The 23019-nt window shown below is 41.4% G+C and overlaps 1 protein-coding gene across 2 annotated transcripts; it reads right to left on the bottom strand.

The window, feature by feature from the left end:
- Positions 1–11875: 11875 nt before the first annotated feature.
- Positions 11876–21921, bottom strand: SLC35G1 (solute carrier family 35 member G1). Of its 2 annotated transcripts, none has more exons than XM_029245850.1 (3): positions 21695–21921; positions 17062–17242; positions 11876–15081 (listed from the first exon to the last, which is right to left on the bottom strand). In XM_029245850.1, exons 1-3 carry the CDS (start codon positions 21870–21872, stop codon positions 14343–14345), a joined length of 1098 nt encoding a protein of 365 aa, XP_029101683.1. In that variant the 5' UTR covers positions 21873–21921; the 3' UTR covers positions 11876–14342. The 2 variants fall into 2 exon arrangements, with proteins under 2 accessions (XP_029101683.1, XP_029101684.1); XM_029245851.1 differs by lacking the exon at positions 21695–21921 and adding an exon at positions 18551–19045.
- Positions 21922–23019: the final 1098 nt, after the last annotated feature.

Here is a 23019-nt window from a genome sequence, read left to right as displayed (position 1 = left end):
TATTTATTATATGTATTTATTTTTGGCTGCATTGGGTCTTTGTTGCTGCACATGGGCTTTCTCTAGTTGGGGAGAGAGGGGGCTACTCTTCGTTGCAGTGCTTGGGCTTCTCATTGCGGTGGCTTCTCTTGTTGTGGAGCACAGGCTCTACGCACACGGGCTTCAGTAGTTGTGCCACATGGGCTCAGTAGTTGTGGCTCGGGGCTCTAGAGTGCAGGCTCAGTAGTTGTGGCTCACAGGTTTAGTTGCTCCATGGCATGTGGGATCTTCCCAAACCAGGGATTGAACCCATATCCCCTGCCTTGGCAGGTGGATTCTTAACCACTGCGCCACCAGGGAAGTCCCTTTAATTCATTTTAAATTAATTTTTGTGTGTGGTGTGTAAGGTAGTGATCCAGTTTTATCCTTTTGCATGTAGATATCCAGTTTGCCAATACCGTTTATCGAAGAGACTGTCCTTTATTGTATACTCTTGGCTTCTTTATGGTAAATTTACTGACTATATATACGTGAGTTTATTTCTGGGGGGGTAAAGTCAACTTAAACAATGTGACTCCAGATTTTATCTGATCAAACACTAATAGAGCCTGTTGCCTTGGAATAACGACTAAGAAAGAGCACAGCAGAGTGCTTTACACAGGGCTAGGTTTGACTCTTGTTCTACCATTCATTGACTGGGTGATCTTGGATAAGTTGTTTAACCACTCAATCCCCCAGCCCCATGTCTTTCAGACACTTCATCTCTAAAAATGAGGATAATAAAATTTCCTGCCTCACAGAGCTTTTGGGAGGATTAAATCAGATAAGGGACTTGGTACAGAGTGTGCCCCTTAGCAAGTACTCAAAATGAATATAATGCATATTATATATAATCAGTATCAAACCTCTGAATAATATGACAGCTTTGTAAACTGCTTGCATAATGTCTTTATGTCATGTGCAGGCCAACCTCTGCTAAAAAAAGGGAAAGTGGGTGTTAAATGAGCTAGTGGGAATTGTTTCTTGGCCCCTTCTCCCAGATTTGAGAACTTGTGTCTGACTGTGGTGCCAGGAAAATCTACCCCTTCCCCCTTTCACGGATTGAGGACAGAACAAATGGCCTCTGCTTCACTTTCCCATGGAGCCCTAGGTACCACATCTCCCGCTGTTTCTAGTAGAAGCTCGCTCATTGCTGATATAGGAGGGATGCAGTTAATGTCTGCGAAGTCGAATTGCTTGAATTCTCATGCCCCATCTCATGAATGGACTCTAGACAAGTTGTTTTCTTCTAAACTTGTCTGCTCATATCTTAGAGCTCATTTTTATTTTGCAAATTCTAAAGCTTTGCCTCTGACACTCCTATCAACATAACTCAGTCACAAAGATTTCAAGGCAGAATAATTAATATACATTGATTATTCATTAATTCACTCAGAAAACATTTATTAGCTGCCTACTGCGTTTTCTTTAAAAAAAGAGCACATGTTTAGGCGTAGAAGAGCTTGTTTGCTTCTCCCCCTGACAGCCTTTAAATGCTAATGAGGTCACCTTTATCTTTTTCTAAAATAATGTCTGACTATAGTGACATCTACTGGTAAAACTGAGCTCTAAACCAAGGGGACCCTGCGTGTATAGCCTCAAAGGTATTTTGACAATTCCTTTTTCCCTTAAGTGTAGTCCAGGCAGACATCCAAACCAACATTCTTTGATAATGAGTACTAAGCCACTTCACTAAATGATTTTCTGTAAATGATTTCAGAATCTTTAAAGCTTTCCTGTTTGAAATACTTCTGCTATCTTTGCTGAAAAATCATAGACCAAGCTGCCGGGCAGCCTTTTGAAAGGACCATACACAATAAAGTGCACAGAATCTTAGAAAAATATTACATTAAAGTAATTCATGTTGATTTGGAAAGCTGAGAACCATGACTAACAGAGCACTGCCATTAACTGATGGTTCCCGGGACATTCCAGTGCAAATTATTATTTAAAAGCTAACTTGTGGGCCCTTGGAATTTTGTCTTAAATATAATGCCATGTCCAGTGGTTAAATTCTTTTTTTTTAATTATTTAATTTATTTATTTACTTTTGGCTGCGTTGGGCCTTCATTGCTGTGCGCGGGCTTTCTCTAGTTTTGGCGAGCAGGGGCTACTCTTCGTTGCTGTGCACAGGGTCCTCATTGCGGTGGCTTCTCTTGTTGCGGAGCACGGGCTCTATGCACACGGGCTTCAGTAGTTGTGGCTCGCGGGCTCTAGAGAGCAGGCTCAATAGTTGTGGTGCACGGGCTTAGTTGCTCCACAGCATGTGGGATCTTCCCGGACCAGGGCTTGAACCCGTGTCCCCTGTATTGGCAGGCAGATTCTTAACCACTGCACCACCAGGGAAGTCCCCAGTGGTTAAATTCTTAAGGTATCCATCAATAGCTCATTTTATACAACATAACTGAAATAATGTGCATTTGCAAAAAATGGAAAAAAAGGGAGGATAAGAAATAATGCTTTGCAATATTAGTAAATAATTAGGATGTTTAAAAATTGAAAAATAAAGTTTTTAAATAATGGATTTTTTTATTACCTTGAATACTGGGGGGATAAATGACTAATTGTCTGATAAATGATTTGCTAGCTTGCAAAATGTTAACTACCACTCATAGTGCCATTGAGTTTTATCAGTCAATGGATGCCTTTGGCTAGATGTCCTCATGGTTACAAGAGGCTGCAGTGGCTCCAAGCATCACCTCCTTACAAAGCAGAAAAGGTTCTTATCAGAAACCTCATTGTGAGAATAAGAAAATCTTTCCCAGAGATATTGCCTATAAACTTTCCTTCTCATTTCATTAACCAGCATTGTTTTCTTTGCCCCTTTCTATGCCAATCACTGGCAAGTGGATTAGATCATCATGGTAATTGAAATTCACTCCCACCTTAGCCCCTCTCCTAAGGTTGGGTTGTGGGTCATTTTCCCTGAGCAAACAAAATTGGTGATATTCAAGCAAGGAAAAGGGACATAGATGGATTTGGTATCTACTAAACTGAGGAGTAAATGGGGTGGGGAGGAGGAATATGAGACAGGTGTGGGTGATTCTTTCTAGAAGTCTAGGTTTGGTGGGAAGAACTAGGATAACAGCAAAAAGGAAAGGTTGGACTTAGAAAAGGATTCGTTTGCTTTTGTTTGGCTTGAAGATGGGAGAGACATGAATATATTTATATGCAGAAGGAGGGCCAATAGAAGTGGAAAGATTGAGGAATTAGAAAAACAAGTTCTTAAAGCATATGAGAAAGGATGGAATCTCTAGCCAGGTACCAGACTTTGGGATTTTGAATATCAAATTCCAAAAATTGATTGAGTCCATCAGAGAATGCCCAACTTTTAATTTCCTCAATTAAAAGCACTGAAAAAATCAACAATCCTTTCATTAAAATTACTTTCTGTGTAGCAGTTTCTGACTTGTAAACATTTTTCTTGTTCCCTTTATAACTGTCCATATATTTCTTTTTGGCTATTGGGAAAATTGGTAAAATTTGAATAAAGTCAGTATATTAGATATTAGCATTATATTGATGTTAATTTCCTGATTTTGCACATTTTACTGTGGTTATTGAGAGAATATGCTTTTGAAGGAAATAGACAATGCAGAATTTTAGGGATATGATGGTTAATTTTATGTGTCAACTTGGCTAGGCGATGATGCCCAGTTGCTGGGTCAAACAACCATCTAGATATTGGTGTGGAGATATTCTTAAGATATGATTAACATTTAAATCAGCAGATTTTGAGGAAACCAGATTATACTCCATAATGTGGGAGGGCCTCATCCAATCAGTTGAAGGCCTTAAAGCATAAAGACTTAGGTTTCCCAAAGAAGAAGAAATTCTTCTTAAGACTGCAATGTAGACAGTCGCCTGATTTCCAGCCTGTTGCCCAGCGGAATTCAGACTCGAGAATGCGACATCAACTCTCACCTGAATTTCAAGCCTGCTGCTGCCCTACATATTTCATGTTTGCCAGCCCCCATAACTGCATAAGCCAATTCCTTAATCTAAACTGCCGCTCCCCACCCCGCGCCCATACATCTCTCTCTCAAGATATGTATATATCTCCTATCGGTTTGTTTCTCTGGAGAACCCTGAATAATGCAAGGGGTAAATGGCATCACGTCTGTAGACTCTCAGATGTTCACTTTTGGGGAATCTGGGTGAAAAGGTAGTGGGAATTATTTGTACAGTTCTTGCTGTGTTTCTGTAGTTCTGAAATTACGTCAAAATAAAAAGATAAAAGAAAAACAAAATGTATTTGAAAGCCAGTTTGGAACATGGCTTTTCTCTTACACAGAGCTTATGAACTTGTCTAAGTTCCCAAGGTAAACTGACAAAGGACTATTTAATGTAATACTGGGCCCTCTGAAGGTGATTAGATAGGAAGAAGGCAGTAGTGTTTTAATGGTGATTCAACTAGAAGGGAAAGCATTATACTTGAATAATAGATTTTAATTAATCCTTATTTTGGTGGAGAAACTATTGCAAAATGTTTTAATATTCAATTGCCAGTGTGAAATATTAGAGGGATAAACAGTTGGGGGGTTGAGGAAAGAATGGAAGTTAAAGAAGAAACCGGTGCTCAGGTGTATCTAGAGAGGAAGGGAGGAGAGTTTAAGGAAGGTTTCATTTGATTTGGTTTACTTGGAAGAAATTTGAGCATATTTATGCACTGAGGGGATGGAGCTAGGGTAGAAGGAGTAGTTGAAATTATACCAGAGAGAAGCAAAATCTGGTACACATGAAAAAGGATGGAATCTCAAGCAGTGCTTTTTTGATTTTATATACCGCTAAAATGTTTTTAAATGATAAAACTGGAGGACCGATATAAAATTGTCAACTTCTACATTTGCCAGGTAAGGACATAAAAATAAAGATAGACAAAGCCATCCAAACAATGGGAATCCACTATTACCATCGTTTCGTAAATAAAAGACATTTAAACTCTAAATATAGAAAAGGCATAATGTAGGGATTTAATAAATTTAGCATGATGTTCTCCTTTCATTGAGGACTGTTTATATGGATTCTTGCTTTTGGCATTAGTTCTAGCCGAGCACATGTAAGCAGCTGTGTCTGTCTTGGTAGCTGGTACAGAGCCTGCCAGACGTGGTGTTCTAACAGCACACCTTGGATGACTGCACATCTTTGTCTCCATTGTGAGCTTGGCTCTTCCTTTGACTTGCTTTCCACAGTCGATCCTGATAACCCCTGACCTGGCCCCAGGCTCTGGTTCTTCCTCTTCCCAAGAGCAGCTTTACAAGTAGGAGCTGTGGCATCCACTTCCACTTGCTTTATTGAAATTGCATGTTTATCTGCCAAGGTTGTGATTATTTTTATATCACCAAATTTTGCCCTTTGTTAATGTTCAAACTCACTTATCTCTTTCTGGTTAGCATAGCTTTCCTCTTCTCTTCACTTTGTTCATTCCCTCACCATTGCTTCTTGAAGAATATTGTTTTGCTGGGGAAGTTTATTAGCACCTTGTTTCTGCTTCACTAATCTGCATAGTAGGTGCCTCTTTGCTTTCACAGGGAATGCCTGGTTTGGTTGCACACCTTACTGGTGATATTAGGGCCGTTCCTTTGAGCTTTGATTAGGCCCTGTGCTGTTTCATGACCTTTGGGGTGAAGTCCAGAGGAATTCATCTTCTTGTATCTGTAAATGGGAAGCATGAGATCAGTTAGAAAGTGCTTTGGGTCAGATCTCTGTTCTTTGCTAGTTATGTGACCTCACAAGTCTCTTAAACGCTCTAAGACTGTAAAATAGGGAAAAGAACATCAATCTTATAAGGTTATTCCAAGGAGCAAATGAGAGAAATGTGTAAGGAGCTTTGAAATATGCTGGCACGTGGCAGCTACAGTAACAATGGTAGCTGTTACTGTAACCCTCCTTTCCTCCCAGCACTTTCTAGAATTGTGCTGTCAGACAACCACTAGTTACATGTAGCCACTGAGCACCTGAAATGTGGCTGGTCTCAGCTGAGGTGTGCTGTAACTGGAAAATATACACCACTTAAAGGGGAGACTACAGTGAGCTTACAGTTTACATCAGACTGTGATGTAACTAAGAAATAAAACGCCATTGACACATCTCTGAGATTTGCGGGGTATGATAGCAGCTAGCATAACTACCATGAGTAATACAGGAGTATTACTTACAAGAAAGGGGACGAGGGATGCTGGGAATACAATATATTTCTCTGGGAAGAGTCACAATAACCAAGTACATGGAGACATGTGTGGAACATATGCCGGTTTTATTAATATACAGTGAGAAATAGAACAGTTTAGGGAGCTAGGTGCTCAATCTTTTGCTTAGTCCATTCTCTTTTGTGCTTAAGGTATGTGATAAGCCAAGTTATAATCACATGGATACTTGATAAACTATGGATATACAAGGAATAAGGGGTGTTTATTTTATAATTGTAGTATTAGTAGCTTGGGGGCTTGACTGCTTGATCTTTGGATAATGTTTCTTAAAATCAAGTTGAAGAGTCCCATGGGCTATATGGCAGGGTGTCGAGGGTACACAAACCCAGGGTAAACTTGACACGTTTTCCTAGGGTACCAGAGATTTAGGGGATAAGAAGTTAAATAACCGAATTAGCCATTTAAAATAATATCTTTACACTAAAACACACCGATATATTATTAATTAGGATGCGAAAAATTACATACATTTTTTAAAAAGCATGAAGCCTCAAAGAACTTTTGAGCTTGACATGGGCAGCTTCAGGCTTGGGGTGAGCAATAGAGCAGCAGAGTCAGGAGCAGAGGCTTGGGGATTGACACAGGAGGATTTTAAGACCCAGGCTCTGCCACTTATTAGCTACATGACCTTGGACAAGTCATTTAACTTCTCCAAGCCTCTGTTTCCTCAACAATGAAGTGAAGTCAATAAACAGCCTTCCCCACAGCATTGCAAGATTCAGTGAGCCAGAGCACAAAAAGCAGTTAGGACAGTAGCCGACACTAGAAGGACAAAATAAAGGGTAGCAGTTATTGTTGCTATGTTTATAACTATGCCTTGGACTCTCCTCAGCTATTAGGGGTACTTTAGGGAGAAAAGCTGGGAGCTCCCTGTCTTGGTGCAGCCCATCTCTACAGTGGGAACGCGTCTGCCACAGCCACCATCCTTTCCTGCTTCTGAGGCTAGCCAGTCCTCATGATTGGTGTGTTACACCCTTAGAAATGTTCCTAGTGCATCTAGGGAAGTTATGGCTGAATGCAGCTGGCCCAAGGTTGAAGTCTGTGTATTTAGGCAGCACTGCACAGCTCTGGTCTTCCCTTCTTTGAGGCCTCAGGAGGCTATCTCATTTCTGGGTGCTTGGGCAGTATCTTGCTGTAGCCCAGGTGTACTGATTACACGATGCGTATATATGTCATGTTTGCATGTCATTTTGAGGGCTTGACAATATTTGATGTTTCCTTGTTTTGACTGTGATTATACATGGCTACTGCTCAATAACTATTGATTAATAGATTGAAAGAAATAAAACTAAAATATATGCAGTGTTGTCACCACCTTCTATACTCTCACATCCAGCTCTTGCTACATGAGAGGGGAGGAGATAGGAGAAGGGCATACATACCTCCAAATCCCCAAATCAAGAAACAATCCTGGGCTTCCCTGGTGGCGCAGTGGTTGGGAGTCCGCCTGCCGATGCAGGGACCATGGGTTTGTGCCCCGGTCCAGAAAGATCCCACATGCTGCAGAGCAGCTAGGCCCGTGAGCCATGGCCGCTGAGCCTGTGCATCCGGAGCCTGTGGTCCGCAACGGGAGAGGCCACAACAGTGAGAGGCCCGCATACCGCAAAAAAAAAAAAAAAAAAAAATGAAACAATCCTTTTGGACTTCCCTGGCGGTCCAGTAGTTAAGACTCCGAGCTTCCACTCCAGGGACACGGGTTTGATCCCTGGTCGGAGAAGATCCTGCATGCCATGTGGCACAGCCAGTAATAATAATAATAAGTAAAAAGAAAAAAGAAAGAAAGAAAAAACAATCCTTTCACCACAGTGACAAACACCACGGTGTTTCCCTGTCCTGTATTCTACCCCAGCTAGGTAGGAGATGTGAGGTATTGGAAAGGTCAAGGTCTTTGGGATAAGACAGACTTAGGACAGTGGCTCAGTTCCATCACTTGCTAGTAAGGGCACTGGAATTTACCAGGTAGGTGACCCCTTTCAACCTCTTTGAACTTTAATTTCCCAATCAACCCATCTCCCAGGGTTGGCAAGGATTGAATGAGAAAAAGATCAAGAAGCTCTTGTCCTGGATGGGACATGTTCAATAAATATTACTTTCCATGTAAAAATAATTTTGGGGACTTCCCTGGTGGTCCAGTGGTTAAGAATCTGCCTTCCAATGCAGGGGACGCGGGTTCAATCCTGGTTGGGGAACCAAGATCCCACATGCCGCGGGGCAACTAAGCCCTCGCGCAACAACTACTGAGCCCGCGCGCTCTGGAGCCCGTGTGCCACAACTAGGGAGATAAGCCTGCGTGCCACAACAAAAGAGCCCGCGTGCCGCAGCTAAGACCCAACACAGCCTAAATAAATAAATAAATATTTTTTAAAAATTTTTAATTAAAAAAATCATTTTGGTGCTGTGGAAAGGCAGATATTTGGCTCACAGCTGGGCAATGTTTTTGGGGATCTTAGGGAAAATTCAGATTTTTCTTTTGTGTTTTCTTCAGTCATGAAGTGGGAATTTAAGTCTGATTTGTAAGCTGGATAAGGGAAAGAGGAGAAAGTAAAAGGAAGTCAGTGATGGTGAGCCAGGTGATAAATCAGATTGAAACAATAAACATTTCTCTATGTATGTCTGTATGTATGTATATATATCTTTATTTCTCTCTTTCATCCCCTCCTTTCTTTTCTGTCAAGTCATCTTATTGTTTTTGTTCTACCAGTTTTATTTTCTATTTTATTTTTGGACTAGGTTATATATCCACATAGCTCAAAATTCAAAAGGTATAAAAGGGGATGCAGTGAAAAGTCACCTTTCCACCCTGTTCTTCAGCCGCCAGATTCTTCTCCCTAAAGGCAACCAATGTCACCAGATTCTTGTGTATCTTCCTGGAATATTGTTTACCCTCTTTTTACACAATTGATCACATACTCTGCTACTATCTGAAATCTTGCTTTTTTCACTTAATCTTGAAGATTATCCCACATCCATGCATGCAAAGCTCCCTTGCTCTCTCTTAATTTACTTTTTTTTTCTTAACATCTTTATTGGAGTATAATTGCTTTACAATGGTGTGGCTTAATTTACTTTTAATGCCATTGTATTTTGTGTATGTACCATTACTTGTTTAACCAGTACCCTACTGAGGAACATTCAGGCTAGTTCTGTTTTTTGCTATTAAGTAATGTTGTAATAAATAATCTTGTATATGTCATTTTTCAGTAAGCAAGTATATCTATAAGACAAATTCCTGAAATGGAATTTCTGGGTGAAAAAATATGTGCATCTGTAAATTAATCGATGTTGTCAAATTGCCCTTCATAGAAGTTGTATCAATGCATGTGCTACCCTACAGAGTAGCAAAGTCTTCTGAGTTTTCTAAAGTACACATACCAAGGAACCAAAGCACATATATAGGAAGTAATGGAGACAATTTGATATGACCCGATGACCATGGGCTAATTGGATTCTCATTGTTCCTTTGCTCTCTCTTGGGTACATAATCTGGACCTCTTATATAGATTTAGAGTTATTTAACTTCACAATTCTAAAATTAAACTCCACATTAAAGAGGTTTCTAATTTACAAACTGATATTTAGCTGCATTTCAGACTGTCAGAACCTCATGAAATAGAAGGGATGGGTTTAATCTTTGTTTTTTAAGGTTTCAAATTTGATACCTCTATGAAACCTATGGCTCAGAAAGCTTTTGGTCTTGCACCCCTTTACTCTCTTAAACATTTCTGAGGACTGGACTCCAAAGAGCTTCTGGTTCATGTGGGATATATATTTTTTACGATATTTAAAAGCAAAACTAAAAAGTTTCCATTTGTTTATTTAAAATGATTCCATTATAACATAAATAATAACTTTTCTTATGAAAAGTAACTATTTTTTTAAATTAGTGATAAAAATAAGCATTGTTTCATAGTGTTGCAAATCTGGCTTAGGAGGTGATAGCTGGCATAGCACCTTGTGGAACCCAGTGGAACCCTTTCTTGTGGACTGGACTTCTATGGTAAAACATTTTCTGCCCTACCTTGACACCAGATATGTCTGCTCCTTACCCTCCTGCTATAAATCCTCACCCACCATTTCCAGGAAGTGATGGGCAGTGTCAAGATTCATGGGTTCTTTGTGAACTGTTTTTCCAAATCTGGTGTTCAAATAGGCTAAAACTTGAATGGGTCTTTGTGGATCACAGAGGGTCCCTCTTGCAGAACTCTAAGTGAATATGGTAGCTGTATTAGATTTGATGTAAGGGACCAAAGGGGTCATATAGTAGTGTGTTTGGGGTAATGCCCAGGCTTCACGTGCCCAGCCTACACTGTAATTACCAAATCATCATGCCCAGTACTGACCATGGCTCCATACGCCTAGATCAGAGGCCAGCATGTTATCAAAGAGATCTGGCTCTTCCTACTGGATTACCCTCAGTAGACTAATTATGCTTATTGGGTGAAAAGATAAGAGGCTAGAAGAGCCATGCTGAGTTTGAAGAATGGTGCATGTGAAACACACAGAGAATCAGGCTCACCCCCTTAGTCAGAGCCAAGTGTGATACTCACAGAGCTAAAGCCAGAACTGGAAAGACGGTGACACCTATGGGTAAGATAAAAAGACTGGTGACTATTGGCAGCCCTACATGGGCAGATCAGCCAGGAAATTAGAGCTGTCCAACAGCAGAATTCTGTGCCAGCAGGAGGGAGCCAAATGAGGTTTGTAATCCGGAAAACTGTTCATACCATTCCTGGTGAGACTGCTCAGGGGGAAGGACCCTGCGCTAGGCATCATTTTGAAGAGGAAGTGAATGCTCAACTCTACCATAGTAACCACAGTTCAATACTTAAGTGTTCTTGTCCTCCTTTGGGGTCTACAAGTCCTTCTATGACACTTATTTGTAACACGGGTTGGGGCAAGTAATATTTTTCTATTTAATAATTGAAGCAAATGAGGAAAACAGGCTCAAGGACACTAAGTGGAAGGGCCTGGCTGGAAAGTGATTACACCACACCCAGATCTTCAGACAGCTAATCCAGTGCTTTATCCATTCTTCCAAGGTGGACTAGTATGGGTGGGAGAAGCTGGAGACAGTGGAAGAAACAGAAGCTCAGCTGAGCCATTGGAGACTAGGAGGCTTTAGAGGGCAAAGAAGAGAGGGCAAAGAAAGCAGGCGAAACACAAAGGAAGGGATCTCTTGGCAAATGTGGGAGTTGGTGGGGAGACTGACCCGAGTATCGAATTTGTATCGGGACACAAGAAATCAAGTTGGAAAAGTAGGAATAGCGTCAGATGAATAATTTGGATGTGATGTGGTACATAAGAAGGCATTGCTATGGCTACATAAGAACCAGAGTAACAATGAAAGCAGGGCCTTAGGAAGATTAGTCTGGCAGTGGAACAAGGATCTGAGTGGAAGAAAGAGTCTAGAAGCAGATAACCAGGATACTGTTGTGGTGATTCAGGTGTGAGGTGATAAGACTAAGACGGCAGCAGTGGAAAGGTGAGGAAAGAAGAATTCACAAGACAATAAGAAGACAGACACTCCATGACTTAGTAACAGATTAGCTATAGGAACAAAAGCTGCTCCAAGCTCTGAGGATCTAGAAAAATAAAGGCCTCACTGGAACATAAGATTAGGACCTTTATTTCTGAGACATTAGATTTGATGTAACAGTATCAGAGAGACAGATAAATAATTTGAAACTTATTACATCATAACTGAATGGCCAGAGGTCAATCTCTTTAAGAAGTACATTTTGAAGCACATGGATGAAAAAAGAAATAAGGTATATTAGCTAGCACATATGCTATAATCATAAAAACCAAAATATAGTCTTCTTTCATATTAATTTTATTAGCAATTATAAAATAAAACCAGTTTATGAAAATAGTTCCCTTTTCAAGATATAGGAACTACAGTCTTTGCAAAATATACACACCCATAATTGTTACAATACATATCCTTGTATATACCCTGGACATTATAAAAGTATTTAAGAGTCACACCCTGTAAAAGTTGGGAGAAGAAACATTTTCTCCAACTTTGGTCATATATTGTGACATTCAAGCACTTAAACCACACTGTTGAAATAAAACATGTCTCTAGTGTACAGGCTCAAAGGCATTTAACTTTCAAGGTCCCATAGGTTCTTTTATTGTGCAAGGTAAAGAACCGGGAGAGGGTTCCCTGAGAGTTCATTTACCTTATGTAGCTCAAGCAGTGTTTACTTTCCGTACTTAATCATGGAACTAAAGGAGGGATCTTGGGCAGGTCCCCTCCCTAGCATCCCTAAACATGGAGCATGTCTCCTACAGGGGGACTCTAACCCTTGAGCCCTAAGACACTCTAATTCTATAATTATCTAACATACTTGCAAAATGATGCTTTTGCAACTCTAAACTCTAATATTGCAGATTAGGCTAAAGTTATAAAGATAGTGTGACTTTCCTAAATAGACCATTTAGGATTTATCTGGTGGGAAGCACTTGGGAAGATCAGCAAGCCAAAAATTTCCTCTTGGAACTACTGGAAAAGATCCTTTTCTCACCAAGGCATAAACCTCAGAAGCCCAAGTTCTTTCTTACTTAGGAAGAATTGTGATGAAACAGTGGGAAAGAGCCTATAATCTTTCAAATCTGTAGGCTTAAGATAAGAGCTCTGACACAGTAAGAGCTGGAGACCATTATAGGCTCACCAGTAAAGGGTTCACTGTGACAAAGAGCCATTTGCATGTACTCTCTACTTCCTGATTAACCTCCCAAGGTTTCCTAAATATTACATTCTCTCTTTAACTGCAGAATACCGGCCTGATGAAGTTCCAGACATAAAATGTGTTGTTTGAATTCATGATGTTAGTATCATGGTGCAGCACTGACACTTAATATCATACTGATATACTAGAATTTAACAGTGATTTTGTTTTCCTATTGAAGAAACTACAAAAATCAATCGACCATGGATTCACAGGTCTTTACATTTACTATATAACACGAAGCATTATTATATATAACTCCATAAGGGAAAAAGACTACAAAAAATAAGTTTACTAGGATTACTGTATTTTAAAAAGTAATTAAAAAAATATATACTCCAAAGTCCCCTAAGTATTTGGTTTAGAAGGTAAGAGAGGTATCTTAATAGGGTGAACCATAAGGAACTATGGTTTTTGTAAGTTAAAAAGGTAAAATCTCATCAATTTCTTATGGTTCAACCTAATAAAGCCCTGAGAAAATTTTATTTGGCATCACACCATAAATTCAAGGAGAATTTATAGAAAATCACATTTCTAGTATAGGGAAAACACTTCAGGATGGAAATGTGCACACTGGCCATGCCAAGATTTCTTTCTTATGATTTTTAAACACCTTAACTTAGAAAGTTAAGAAAAATTTAGTGCAGTTTCAAAAAAACAGAGGACAATTAGACTTACAGAATGTAGCTACAGATGGTAATGCCACTAAAACAGAAAACTATTAGCCAAATTTGGTGATTTAAAGATTTTTTTTAAGTTTATGTATGAAAATTTCAGCATTAGAGTGAAAAGGCACAAATATGGGTTAAAAGAATGACAATAATTTATAAAAGCCTTGAAAATAAGGCTAATTCATTTGTTTTATTAATACCATTAAGTAGGCACCTACTCCAGCTTTGGCCTCCTAAATGGGATTACATTTCAAATGAATTCTCAACACAACACTAATTATACAGCAGCATTATTATCAATAAGTTTCTTAGCCTCTACACTGCTAAAAGAGAATCTAAAATTTCTTCCCACCTATATCCCATCAGTACCAAAAATACACTTTTAAAAATTACATATATTTATACTTAAGAGTCATAAAAAATTGTGCAGTTTTCCTTCAACTAATGTGTTCTCTTACCAAATGCCACCCCAACAACCAAAGCCAAAACCAAAAAATAACTGATACACACAAAAAATAATAATTGCTACACCCAACTGACTGGCTATCCTCAACTAATTAAAGACATACCATATTCAAAAATGGTACCTTAACTATGAAATGTATATAGTCAGTGAAGTAAATGCAGATTTTCCAGGTGTGTATGCGGGTGGTATGTCTCAACTGGGTGATGGTGTACTTTAAAGAAATATACATTTCAGCAATGATGCTTTATTTGGAGCTCTGGTACCATTTACGAACGGCCGCTCCAATGCTACTGGCTACTACGCATAAGGAGCCACCCACTGTCCACCACGACGGCACATCATGAAAGAAAATAATCTGAAAGATAAAAGCGAAGACCACATCCATAGTCTTCATTAATGCTACTAGCCCTGCTTTTTCTATTTGAATGGCTTTTGCGAGAAACACCTGACCTCCCAAACCAAACAGCCCAATTAGTATGAGAAATAGCCTGTCCAACCCACAGTGCGGCAGACTCCACTCTCCTAATATAGAGAGGGCAATGATGCACTCGGTAAGGCCGGCTACTACATAATACCAAATGCTCAACATGTAGTCCACAGATGTCCCTATTTTCCGTAGGATAACTAAAGTCACGGCAGCAAACACAGCGTGTACAAGTGCTGCGAAAGCACCCTTCAGGTGAACTGAATAGTCTTTATCCGTCTCCACGACTTCGGAACGAAACAAAAATGGCGGCCTCACGATAAGGATCACTCCGGTGATTGTGAATGCAGTGAAGACAGCGTCCCAAGGGCTATACTTTTCCTTGAGAAATATGCAAGCAATTATAGACGTAAACACTGGACAGCTAAATGAGATAACCGTGGCGTCAGCGAGGGATGTTGACTGGTAGGCGTAGTATAAAAGGATCATGGCACTAGAACCAAGGACTCCTCTGAGAAGGAGGAAGATTCGTTGACCTTTGGGGCCTATAAACCCAGTTCTGTAAATTCAAAGGAAGGAATGCATATTAAATGAACTCGGTATTTGTTTTCAAATTACATTTTTAAATTAAGCATTATCTTAAAAGTCCTAACTATCAGAAAACAAGGCAATAGTAAATTAATTATGTCTACAACTATTATACACCTTTTAGAAAGTGTTTCCTAAATATAGCTAATGACATTAAAGTGTTCACAGTAGAATCAAAAATAGCACAAGAGAAATACATAAATAGTATAAGTCAGCAAATATAGATATTATTTTCCCTAGGTATAGGTACATGCCTGCAAAAAAGACAAAAAGGAAAATATACTGAAATGTTCATCATGGTTATACCTTAATAGGTGGACTCATAGGTAATTTTCCTTTCTATTTATTTTCCCCAAATTTTCTATAATGAAAAGTGTTATTTTTATAATGAATACAATTTCATTATTTAGCTGCCCTGTATAAGAAAACTTGGGAATGCGAGCGTGCATTCTCAATCTTAGTGAGTTTTTCTGTTACAGCTGAAAGCAATGCTAAAATTTATTTCAGCCATTGAATATGAGACAACTTTTCATTGTTCTCCTTAGGAAAAGAGTTAAAATACACTGGAAAAGAAACTGTAGCATTCGGATAAATATAATAACTGCTGCTCAAATGCTTTACAATTAAATATTTACGAAGCAGAGTACTGTGGAAGTTCCTGGCTAGGTGCGGCTCACTGGTCTGTGCCAGGGCTGGCCTCTTTAGAGCAGCGTCTAGGCTTGATATAGGGAGCCCTTGGTCTCTGGAGTTAGAAATGCAATTGTGGTCACCTTTGGTCCATACTTTGGAAAGCTGAGAGTTTTTCATGATAGTGAAACATAAAATGGGTCAAAACAGATTAGTGCCAACAATTTAAGAAAATTCTTCTAAGTGCCTTCCTGCCAATACCTTTACTCCAAAATGGAGAGAATGATTGTGTTAGCGTCAGTGGTCTGTTGCCACCTTTAGACATTTCTGAAGTCTTACCTACCATCGTTTCCTAAAATATTGTGACTTGTCCACACCTACACGGGAATTTCTGACAATATTTCTGATCTTAGAGGATTTTCACCTTTTTCACCAAAGACTTGGGATAAGGAGTGAAACTATTCTAAGTAAATCTGCACTGAGTTATAGATACAAAGAGACTTTGGTAGCAAGTGACTGAAGCTTTTAATCTGGAGTTTAAGCATCTTTACCCAAAAAGAAAAAGAGCCAGACAGCCACCAGGAACCCAACAGGTGCTCCTCCCAGGCGTCTAAGTACACGGGGGTCTGTAGAGGTTACAACAGTGTCGGGGAGGTATAATTTTCACCTGGGGAGGGTGTGTGTATGGGGTCCATGTGGAAGGGGAAGGGAGGCTGGGCGGGGAGAGAAGAGTAAGGATGGGGACTACAGTTTTCGTACAGGGTAGAGGACAAAGGATATCATTCCCTCCAGTTTACAGATGAGGACACTGAACAAGAAAAGAGCTAAAAAGGCCTTTCTCAAGATCCCCTTTCCCCTTTCCCATGGCACCCTAGTGGGAAGACCTAAATATTATTACTGTAACCTTCTGTCTGCCCTGGTAGGAGAGCAGCCTGTTCTACTTAAAGAAACCTCTGACACTAGGAGACACTACTGTTTCCTCCCATTTACTTTTTTCTTCCAAATACTAGTTACGCCAAAGGAAAGAGGGAGGGTGGTACAAGATGGGGGGAATTGTACAAGGAAAGCTTTGTTCTCAAAATAGGGGGTGGTAAATAACTGAATCTCTTTCCCCTCCTTTGTTTGGGCATGTGGTTGGTGCTTATGAGAGCATCTTCTGTGGGTGGATCCTTGTGACTTTTCATTAATCTGAGCCAAAGAGTGTAGGGACTGGTAAATCTATGAGAGGGATAAAGTAGAGTCTGTAGAGTAGATAATTTAAGCAGGTCAAAAGATTTACAAACATTTATTAATACCTTCTACTTTGCAGGTAAGAAATACTTACTTTCTGTATATTAAGCATGGGATAATGATTAGCATTTGGAACACACATCGGAATGCACTAATTTCTACAGCGTGGATGTCTTGCACTTTTTTAACAAATAAAGAGCCCACTGAGAAGAGGAACGCAGACAATAATGTGTAAAACAAGCCAAGTCCAGGACAGGGTGCTTTCTTCTCAGCTTCTGAAAAAGATTAAATTCTGGTTAGTCCTTGCTTCCAAGGGTATGTTTAATCACTTTTACTTAGAAATTGAGAAAAATGGAACAATATTAATAGCTAACAGCCTACAAAAATTACCTCCTAAGCATATCCGTTCTCTGGATCTGAACCATTTTCCCCACGAAGAATAAAGAACCATAGACAAAGGGCAACAATTTAAACCTACCTTTTTAAAATGCAGTTCACCCTATAAAATGGATCTCTTTGTCTCACTGAAGACTCATCCCTCACTCCTAAAGTCAAAAGGAAGTAAAAAGCTTGCCAAGATGGTGAAAGAAATCTTTAAGAAATGCTTATCAAGATGGCTAGAGAAAAATGCTTCCAAGTGATATTTTATATCATCTCATTGGTGAACTCGGCTTTATGTAGAAAGTGTTCTTTTCTGGAAAACAGGTCCTAACTGTGTGATATGGCTACTTCTTGATTAGCTGACTTCCCCCACAAGCCTGTAAGCTCCTCCAGGGCTAAGATCTCAGCTGCCCTGTTCAGGCCTGGCCCATGGAAGACCCTGAATAAATAATTGCTGAAGGAAATAATATAAGAAAATTTCGTGGAAAGATGTAGGGTCTAACACCACAGGCAAAAGCATAATCTGAGAAGGCTCTCTGTTTAGTTATTTTGAACAGTTAAGGAGATCTTAAAGTTTTCACGGTTTATGACTTATCTTCCATTTAGAGCATAAACTCTTTGAGGCCAGGGGCTAGGTTATCTATCCCTCTGACTTAGTACTTAAAAGTGCTTAAAAATTTAAAAAAACAAAAAACAGGACTGCCATCTAATTCTTGGTTTGATCTGAACCAGGAAACTTCTGCTTTCTCCAGGGCATCAAGTATTCCATTAATGACAGTCTGTAGGAGCAGCCACTGCCTCTGTCTTAAACAGCTGCCTAAGACAGGAGTAGAACCTGCTTTCAATCTCACCCCCATCATTCAGAGGACAGCAAAATGCAACAGGGTAAGCAGAGAACTTAAAAGATAGGCCACACACTGAGGAATTTTTTTTTTTTCTTTTTTGAAACGAACACAAAAACAAGGACAGAATAGGAAGGAAACACCGTACCGGCCCTTGTTAGTTAAGAGCATAGCAGAGGTGAAGGATGTGTAGGCACATGCAATTTGTAGTAAAACAAGGATTATCATTCCAATCTAGGAATTTACAATGGGTTACTCAGCCATAAAACAGTATTGCACAAAGTTTTTGTTTTAATGCCCTTTTCTGATAAACACAAACACCAGGTAATACATTTCAACATCCTCATGTTAATTAGATACCTTTGCCCACAAGTGACAAACAGTTTGCAAAGTGGGACCAAACTCTGATGATGCACAATCTTCCTGGGGGTACACTACAGCCTTTGTCGTAAAAGATGCCATTCTGGTCCGTGGTCTCCACCTTTTCCTGTTCCAGGTGTACTGCTGAAGAGAATGACTTGGAGCTAGCAGTCATCACGTAATAGGTTATCCATTATAAGTACCCGAATCCTCCACGTTGTGTTCTATATCTATGTGCTCAGATACTGTAGGAACCAAACTGCACATACCCACTCAGCCCATGAGAAGGAAGCTTTAGAAGACTTCCAAGTTAAGCACCACAAGATACATGTATTGGCTCTGGTCAGCCTTAGAGGTCAGTTTCTGAAATTTCAGAATTCAGGTCCAAATAAAATAGTTTTCTTTCTATAAATTTATTTATTTTATTTATTTTTTATTTTTGGCTGTGTTGAGTCTTCATTGCTGTGTGCGGGCTTTCTCTAGTTGCGGTGAGCAGGGGCTACTCTGCGTTGCGGTGTGCAGGCTTCTCATTGCGGTGGCTTCTCTTGTTGCGGAGCACAGGGTCTAGGCACATGGGCTTCAGTAGTTGTGGCTCGCGGGCTCTAGAGCGCAGGCTCAGTAGTTGTGGTGCACGGGCTAGGTTGCTCCGCAGCAGGTGGGATCTTCCCGGACCAGGGCTCGAACCTGTGTCCCCTGCATGGGCAGGCGTATTCTTAACCACTGTGCCACCAGGGAAGCCCCAAAATAGTTTTTCTTAAAAGAAACCCAATCTTTACATAGAACCCACACTCTCAGAAAGAACAGAATAGGAAGATCGAGGACAGAAAACATCTCCCTGGTCTATATTTCAAGGATCTTCTCCAACCTAAACTTTTAAAATTTTCTCCAGGAATATTTTAACTTAACATGATATTTTAACTCTTTTAAAACTTTAAGTTACAAGGTCTAGTTTAACTTGATTATTTGTTATAAGACTGAGGACTGGTTCTCCTCAGGCAGACCTCAGTCTCTTACAGAATAGTAATTTCAATTCTCTCTGTCAAAGGAGATGGACAAGAGAGTAGCATAATCCAAAGAGGCATCTGCCTATGTAATATGCTTCCATGATCATGTTCCACTGAAAACATATCTAATAATTTGGCAACTCTAAATAATTCAAGTTAAGTAAGTAGCCACAGTGCGATTTCCTGAGTCAGAAGAAAACTGAAAAGTTGCTCACTTTCTCTATCCTCTGCTTTAAACTGGTGATTCACTACCCAGATTCGGAATTAGAATCAACTGAGGAACTTTTAAAACTTCAATGCCAGCCCTACTCTAGACCCACTGAAATAGGACCCCGGTCACTGTAAAAAGCTCTACTGGTTTCAGGGCCACTGCTACCCTAAGGAACTCACTCCTTCCAGGGGGATGTGAGGCACAGACTTAAGACAACTTCTTCTCCTTGCTTCAGTCTAAGACCCACACTGTCTCTCAAGAAAATAAACAGATGTCTTAGGATAGCTGTGTGCTGTCTGGGAAGGTTATCCAAGAATGTAAGAAAAATGGGTAACAGTTTCAACCTGAACTTGAAAATGAACTTTCTTGAGATAACCAATTGGGTTAAGAAGCTAAAATGATACTGTCACAAAGTTCAATGACCACAGTACGGTGGGGCGGGGGGGTGTTAAAGTGTTTCTATGGCAATCCCGTTTTTGGAATATTATCTGGTCACCTTATCTAAGTCTTATTATTAGCAACTTTCTTTGAAATTAAAAGACCCCTCAAGATTCTTAGGTGCAACTGCTTACGTAGGTTTTGCCGCCTTCTGCCTGAAGTATGCCTTTTTGGTTCACAAACAGGGGAATCATTTAAAAGTTTTCAAGGACTAACTCAGCAGTCCATCGTAACAACATTCAGCCATAGGGTGCTAAGATGAGAAACTGAATTCTTCAAAGCTGCACATCTGGTCAGCTCAGCTGAAGGTAACCCTTACATAAATGATCAGAAGCCTGATCATTTCTCTTAGCATTAAGGACAAAAATGCAGCAAGAACCATCTCCCTGGGGTTTGTCTCTCTACAAAATGTGTGAATTTTCTGACTCTCAAGAAGTGCAGACAGAAAGCAGGGTCGGCTAAGAGACATAGAAATCCCAGGTCACACTTAAGGGAGGTAATCCAGAGGATGAGGTGGTGCAGACTGTGTAATTTTGTCTTGAAAGGACATCTGCCTATTTCTGTTTTCTTTGAGGAAGCTGCTCCAGGTGGGTGGTGGAGTTTAAGGAGGAATGTGCTTGGGGCTAGGAGAAAGGGCTCTGGGCTGGGTCGCTAGCAAACTGGGATCCTATCCCTGGTGCTGCCCGGACCTGTGAAGTATCTCATCCACACATGCTAGATCTTCGAAAAAACAAAACAAAACAAAAAAACCCTCCCAAAGCCCTCACCTTCCCAGGCCTCAATTTCATCATTTGTGAAAGGAAGACATTGAAAAAGATAAAGGGTTTCTCACACGGGGTCCCTGGCTTTGGAGGCGGGTCCGTGAACCTCTTACCCGTGTTTGTAAGATTGTGCCTCTGTCTCATTTTGCATCAGTTGCTACAGATTCCTTGTAACTCAAAAAGGTTAAGAACCAGTAGTAGTCCCACTCAACTCTGCCTTCCCAAGATTCTAAAACTCTGAGACAAACGTTTTTCTAGACTCGATGCTTTTCAACTTCCTCTTCAAGCAACACCGTTTACATAGAGATCAGTTTTCTTGCTTAGCTTCCTCCCAACCTCGGCCAGCTGCGGGATGGCCTTTCTCCCTGACTCCCAATCTCGGGCAGGGCGCACCGAACGGCAATCTGACTCCATGATCCTGCCCGCAACACTTTAATCACTTTAATTATAAGAACAGTTTCAGAATCCCAAATGGGTTCCAAAACAATCAGAAACTTTCTCCGCTCTTCCCACCGACGGGGGCGCGGGGGGCTTCTACTTTACAGCCCGCACCCCCCCCCCGCCCCCAGGTGACAGCACGAGGGTGTTCACGAGCTCCGAGCAGGGTGGGAAGGGGGGGGGCGCGGTCCACACGGGGCCCCCGGCCGGCGGCTGCGGGGACCCCCGCCGCTGGCGCCCGCCCGGTCCCCCACGGGCGAGACCCGCACCAGGGTCCGTGCGCCGCACTCACCCTGCTCCGCGCGCGAGCCGCACGGCAAGGAAGGACACTGCCAGCACCCACCGGGGCCGGGCGTCTCCGCTACCTCGGTGGCCGCCGACTCTTGCCTGGAGCCCGGGGGCGGGATGTCCACCAGCGGCAGCCCGGACTCCAGCCGCTTGGCGGCCCCAGTGTCGTCCACGGGCCGCATCGCCCAGCCGGCGATCTCCCCGCGGCCACCGCGGCGTCTGGCGCCGGCAGCCGCGGCTCCACTGCTCCGCTCTTCCGGCCCGCGGAGGTGGCGGTGCGGCGCATGCGCGTGCGGCCCTTTTTGCCTCCCCACCCCCTCCACGGGGAACCGCGCTCGTTCTCTGCTACCCTCTCACCTTCAGGTCCCCGAGGGGAAGGCCGGCCGCCTCCCAGGTCAGCTGCGGTGCCCGGGCCTGGCCCCAAGGCGTCCACCCCTCTGCTGCAGTCTGGCTAGACTGGCGAGCGGCTTGGAGTCATCCTTGCCAAGGCACACTAGACCTCATTCTGTCATTGCGAAAGGAGGCAGGGACCCCCGCGGGTCGTGTAATCTTCTCTTAGGGCGGCCAGTCGGGAGGTTAGGGGAGTGTGCATTTATTTCTCCGTGTGGCGCCGCATGCAGCACCTCTAGGACACCCTGAAGACCTTGCCAAGCACTGTGCCTGTCTTTGAAGGATCGTGGGTTTTACCTCTGTTTTCTGTCGTTGCCACTTATCCAAGGAGAGTAGAATTTTACTGGTTTTAGGTTTAAAAAAAAAAAGACTAGCACGTAACCATACGGGATATGTATCTATAAGACTGGGGCAGAACCCATTTATATGTTTTTTGTAACCGTAGGCATTCATCATTGATCTTTATTGTCTGTATTTCTGTCTGCCCATCTCTTTTCCTTCCTCATTTACTTCGTCCTCCCTCCCTTCCTCCCTCCCTTCCTTCCTTTTGTCAACCAAGTCATCCTAATTTGGTTAGAAATAAAATTCCAATAACCTGATATAACTGCACCTGGTAAAATCAAAGATTTATGTCATTTGGCCCTAGGATTCACTAATACCCTCTTTATGTTTACGTAATTCTTTTTTCGTCTCTTTGTTTGCTTCAAATGTGAAAAGAGAGTCTCTGGGCAAGGATGAACCTGTCTATAACTGTTCTAGGTCCAAGTTCAAGCAGGTTACTAAACAAGAGAATGAGGTTTGCTTTTACTTAGATATTTGCACAAAGGGATCCACAGCTGAACAATATTGGACTTGAAATCAGGAGTCCTAGGTTTTGGCTCTGATTCTGTCACGGAGTGCGTGACCTCGGATGGTCACCACCGTGCTACCTGAAGCCAG

Source organism: Monodon monoceros, unplaced genomic scaffold, assembly GCF_005190385.1.
Source record: "Monodon monoceros isolate NGI ecotype Baffin Bay Population unplaced genomic scaffold, NGI_Narwhal_1 Super_Scaffold_4, whole genome shotgun sequence".
Lineage (NCBI taxonomy): Eukaryota > Metazoa > Chordata > Mammalia > Artiodactyla > Monodontidae > Monodon > Monodon monoceros.
This window is presented reverse-complemented; position numbering and strand designations above follow the sequence as displayed.

Bases quoted from the DNA above. Each gene is read 5' to 3' on its own strand.
- SLC35G1 (XM_029245850.1), bottom strand. From the start codon at position 21,872: ATGCGGCCCGTGGACGACACTGGGGCCGCCAAGCGGCTGGAGTCCGGG. The intron at 17,243-21,694 runs GTGAGTGCGGCG...AATCTTTTTCAG, and splicing joins CGGCTCGCGCGCGGAGCAGG to AAGCTGAGAAGAAAGCACCC. The intron at 15,082-17,061 runs GTAAGTATTTCT...TTGAATTTACAG, and splicing joins CCATGCTTAATATACAGAAA to AACTGGGTTTATAGGCCCCA.